The following is a 5,573-nucleotide window of genomic DNA, read 5'->3' on the forward strand; positions in this document are numbered from 1 at the left end:
CACATTGGTTGTTTGTTTACTTTTTGAATCAAAAAATAACAATTCAATTAACTTGCCAATTAAAAATTTATTTGACAAAAGCACAAAATTATTTCATAAAGTAAAGGTACTTATATTTTATTATAAGGTATATACTATAAGTATACTAATAAAATAAAAATATATATATAAAAGAATATACATGCATATGAAAAAAAAAAATTAAAAAAGAAATTATTGATTTCAAATCACATTGGTTGTTTGTTTACTTTTTGAATCAAACAATCACAATTCAATCAACTTGTCAATTAAAAATTTATTTGACAAAAGCACAAAAAATTTCATAAATTTGACGTACTTTTATTCAGAGATAATGATTTATTATAAAGTATATACTATATAAGTATAAAAATAAAATTAAAAAAATTATGTATTAGTACATAACTTTATGAAAAAAAAAAATAAAAAATAAATAAAAAGAAAAAATTTTTGATATACATCACATTAGTTTGGTTACTTTTTGATTTTGATTTTTTATTGAATGTATCTGAAATACAAAGAAATATATGAAAATTAAACATTGCAATTAAGAATGAAAGCAACAAACCTTTATAGATGAGAAGATTCTGACTATTCTGCTTCGTCCGATTCATACGAAATTATACTGTCGATGAGGATTTCATCGCTTAACACCTCCAAATTTTGTTCAACTTCAATATCCATTGCTTCACTTTCAACATCTTCCCCCGAGCTCTTTTTATCCATTGGTTCACTTTCAACATCTTCCCCCGAGCTCTTTTTCAAAATTTTTTGTTTTGGAACATAATGTTTAGAAGATGACATTCTTTTACTTGTGTCGCTTAATGTGGATTCGTAACGTCGCTTGGAATTATTTATTATTTTTTGGAAAAAATCTTTTAACTCTGCCTCTGTGTAAGTCGAATCGCTCTTTTTTATTAAATTAAGGAAAAAATGGAATGTGTTTGTAAAACGACTAAAGCTTTCGTTTTTTTTAGTCCGTGATACTCCAGACCACGACACTAGAGTAAAAAGTTTGCGGGAGAATAACGAGTCGACTACTCGATAGCAGACGTTATCTCCGCGTTGTCCACTTTTCGGCCCACAAATTGAAGAAAACTTTCGCAACTGAAAAAAATGTAAAATAAATTTAAGTTAAAGATATTCAAATATTTAAGAAGAGAAAATATTTTTGTCTCAGAGAGGATTTGTATACCAAAAGATTCTAAATGACGTCCTCTACATAGAACAATTCAAAAAAAATTCATTTTTGATTCAAATTTTTGAATTATTCTAGGTAGAGGACGTTATTTAGAATCTTTTGGTATATAAATTGTCTCTAAGACATAAATATTTTCAGAGCTCGAGTAATCTTTTTATCATTTTTTATCATTTTTTCTTGAATTTGAACTTTTTTGTTTCCTGGCCAAGAGTGAAAATCCGAAATACACCTTGGAAATGAAATTTTTGAATTGTTCTAGGTAGAGGACGTTATTTAGAATCTTTTGGTATATAAATTGTCTCTAAGACATAAATATTTTCAGAGCTCGAGTAATCTTTTTATCATTTTTTATCATTTTTTCTTGAATTTGAACTTTTTTGTTTCCTGGCCAAGAGTGAAAATCCGAAATACACCTTGGAAATGAAATTTTTAAATTGTTCTAGGTAGAGGACGTTATTTAGAATCTTTTGGTATATAAATTGTCTCTAAGACATAAATATTTTCAGAGCTCGAGTAATCTTTTTATCATTTTTTATCATTTTTTCTTGAATTTGAACTTTTTTGTTTCCTGGCCAAGAGTGAAAATCCGAAATACACCTTGGAAATGAAATTTTTAAATTGTTCTAGGTAGAGGACGTTATTTAGAATCTTTTGGTATATAAATTGTCTCTAAGACATAAATATTTTCAGAGCTCGAGTAATCTTTTTATCATTTTTTATCATTTTTTCTTGAATTTGAACTTTTTTGTTTCCTGGCCAAGAGTGAAAATCCGAAATACACCTTGGAAATGAAATTTTTGAATTGTTCTAGGTAGAGGACGTTATTTAGAATCTTTTGGTATATAAATTGTCTCTAAGACATAAATATTTTCAGAGCTCGAGTAATCTTTTTATCATTTTTTATCATTTTTTCATGAATTTGAACTTTTTTGTTTCCTGGCCAAGAGTGAAAATCCGAAATACACCTTGGAAATGAAATTTTTGAATTGTTCTAGGTAGAGGACGTTATTTAGAATCTTTTGGTATATAAATTGTCTCTAAGACATAAATATTATCAGAGCTCGAGTAATCTTTTTATCATTTATTCTTGAATTTGAACTGTTTTGTTTCCTGGCCAAGAGTGAAAATCCGAAATACACTTTGGAAATGAAATTTTTGAATTTTTCTAGGTAGAGGACGTCATTTAGAAAAGATTCTAAATGACGTCTGACGTCATTTAGAAAAGATTCTAAATGACGTCCTCTACTTAGAACAGTTCTCTTGGCCAGGAAAATAAAAAAGTTCAAATTCAGGAAAAAATGTTATAAAATGATTAAAAGATTGATCGAGCTCTGGTGTTCGAGAGATGATTTATATACCGAAAGATTTTAGGTGAAATGATGTGAAGCCAACATTTAGAAACTTTTGGTATGCATATTGTTTCTGAGATGTATATACATATTGTGAGAGCTCGTATGCGTATGAGGGTATGCGGTAGCGGTAGGGGTACTGGAGCATCAATATTCAGTTGTGGAATTTTGTTCATACCGTTACCCGGACTGCTACAGCATACCTTACGGTGTGGTCAAGCCTTTAGGCTAATTCAAAGTAAATTTAGAAAAAATCTATATTCACTTACCATATTTTCTTGAAAATCCTTATTGGCTAAATTGCCTTCGAAGGCTTGCAAATCTTTAAGGTTTTCAATTGGTGCAAAAACTGCATCGACTGGGTCACTTACGCCGCAGGTTCCGTTGACTTTTTGGAAGATTTGCTCCTGCAGTGTTATGCAGTGCTCCATTCGTATTTGTAGCTTACATACCTCGTTTACTAGGGAGGCAATCGTTCCTTCCAATTGAAATTTAGCTGTAGCGTTTGGAATCTCTTTAACAGCCAAATCGCAACCCTTTTCTTCCGAGAGACACTGATTTTCATCATTTTCATCATTTTCAAATTGATCTTGGGAATTTGGTTTGTTGTTTTTATTGCTGCTTGTAACTGCTGTTGGTTGATACTGCAAATTTAAAAAAATATAATGAATATTTTTGAATTAATTATACGTACGAAATACGTGGGGCGCACACCTAGAGTTCTGATTTTTTTTTACAGTGAAAATATTAAGATTAGGAAACACTCCTAAATGTATGCAAATGACGACCACGAGGAATTTGAAGTTCAAGGCGTATAAAAGTGAAATGGACAGGGGGGCATGCTTTTCCCTGTAACCTCCCTGCTTGGGCTCACTATGGGATCCGAGATGGGGACAAGTTTGGGTATTTAAAAAGAACAGTTCAAAAAAAATTTTTTCTTCGTAGTCTTCATTTTGCATGCATTTTATATGAAAAAAATAACTTTAAAAAATTAATTAAAAATATAAATACACATTTCCTAACATTAAAATTGTTATTTTTATAAGTTTTAGTCATTAATTGTTCAAATAAATGTATTCGCGTATTAAAATTCGTGCAACCCCAAAGGAAAGGTGAGCTAAATACGTTCAGGAACTGTATGAGTTTCAATATTAAAGACAGAAAGATAAACTTCTTATATGAGTATCTTATCTTTCTGTCTTTAAATACTTATTTTTGCTTATAATTAAAGATAAATAATGATATGTTACTTACCTCATTAAAGTTAAACCGCTCGTCGTCAGGGTTCTTCGACTTTGGGCCAGGCTTTCGAACATGAGCAGTTTTGATTGGCAAAAATGACCTACAGCTGGACGAGCCTTCGCAGTCGGTAGTGTCGCTCATGTCCGACATGGCTCTGATTTCTTTTAGAGCCTCCCCATAGGTCGGTATGTAAGATCTTTTTACCTGACATTTATGTTGAGTCCAACCCTCGGCGGCAGTACCGGGAGGATCCCATAAATTTTTGATCGCTTTGTCCTTAAGTTTACGTGGGGGCCACATCAAACTCCCGTTCTCTTCCCATGAGCGGGGAACTGCCGACAAAAGGTATTTGCCATTTTCTTTCGTGGCCACAATTTTGAAGAAGCTTGGCTTTTGTTCCATTTTTATCACAATTACTTACCTTAATTACTTATTTACTTTGATTTTAAACCACAATTTCTTTCTTTTAATACACTTTATCAAAATCTTGCACCACAAAATGCACACAACCAAAATAACGGAAAATGAAAAAGAGTACAGAGAGACTGACGATATTTAGGCGCGATCCATCAGTAAGCAAAAGGGTCAGCGTTGTTATAAGATATCGATATGGGATTTCAATAAATCGTCTTTGTTGTTCGTCTTATCAATGATAAAAAAAGTAAGGTTTGAGCTTATAATAAATACAAAAAAAAATGTTGTTAAATTAGCAGTGGTTCTTAAACATTTTCCATTTTATATATAACTTTTTTGGATAAAAAATTAAAATTAAAACTTTATAGATAACACAGCCACACAAAAAAAAGTTCTGACCTGGGGTTGCAACTACGTTGGTCATATAGTTTTTAGGTTGCTAAAACCGAATCCGAAGTCTATTTTGTCGTATCACGTTTGGTTTTTGAGATATCCTCAAAAAATGTCGGATAAACTTTTTTTTGTTTTGACATTTTTTGAGAATATTTCAAAAACCTGACGTGATACGGCAAAATAGACTTCGGATTCGGTTTTAGCAACCCAAAAAACATACGACTAACATATTTGCACTCCCAGGTAAGAACTTTTGTTGTTTTTGGTTTTGACATTTTTTGAGAATATCTCAGAAAACTGATGTTATAGGGCAAAATTGATTTCAAATATGGATTCAGCGACTCAAAAACTATGTGATTAACATATTCGCAGAACTAGATCGGAAAAAAAATTTTTTTTGACATTTTTTGAGGTTATATCGAAAACCTGACGTGATGGGGCAAAACAGACTTCGGATTCAGATTCAGCGATCAAAAAACTATATGAAAAACATATAGTCGCAACCACAGGTCAGAACTTTTATTTTTGTGTGTGGCTGTGTAATTGTATCAGGTACATATAACAACACTGGATTTCTATCAAAAATGAGCGAGACTTGCAGATGACAGCTATTGCCTTTCATAAGAAGAGAGTGCGTGAGGTAACAAGTGATAGATTATTTTCCACTCCCTACAATATTGAGATTTGGTCTACTGGATAGAGAGCTCGACTGGAGAGCGAAGGTACCCGAGATCGATTCCCAGCCAGGCACGTAAGTAAAGTGAGTTCTTTTTCAATTAAATTAAATTCCTTATCATTTCAGAATAACAACACAAGGATTGGGAAAGGTCCACATTTCAGAAAAAATCAAATAAAATTCAACAAAATGATGAAACAACAAAATAAATAAATTAGAAAAAAAAATAAATAAATTAGAAAAAAAAAATAAATAAAATAAAATAATTTTTTTTTTTCCT

At 31.3% G+C, this 5,573-nt stretch overlaps 1 protein-coding gene across 1 annotated transcript; it reads right to left on the minus strand.

The window, feature by feature from the left end:
* Positions 1-423: 423 nt before the first annotated feature.
* LOC129910496 (uncharacterized) lies at positions 424-4,526 on the minus strand. Its single transcript, XM_055987899.1, has 4 exons — positions 3,823-4,526; positions 2,838-3,212; positions 587-1,125; positions 424-526 (listed from the first exon to the last, which is right to left on the minus strand). The coding sequence occupies exons 1-3, from the start codon at positions 4,210-4,212 to the stop codon at positions 610-612; spliced, it is 1,281 nt and encodes a 426-aa protein (XP_055843874.1). The 5' UTR covers positions 4,213-4,526; the 3' UTR covers positions 424-526; positions 587-609.
* Positions 4,527-5,573: the final 1,047 nt, after the last annotated feature.

This window comes from Episyrphus balteatus, chromosome 2 (genome assembly GCF_945859705.1).
Source record: "Episyrphus balteatus chromosome 2, idEpiBalt1.1, whole genome shotgun sequence".
NCBI classification, from domain to species: Eukaryota; Metazoa; Arthropoda; class Insecta; order Diptera; family Syrphidae; genus Episyrphus; species Episyrphus balteatus.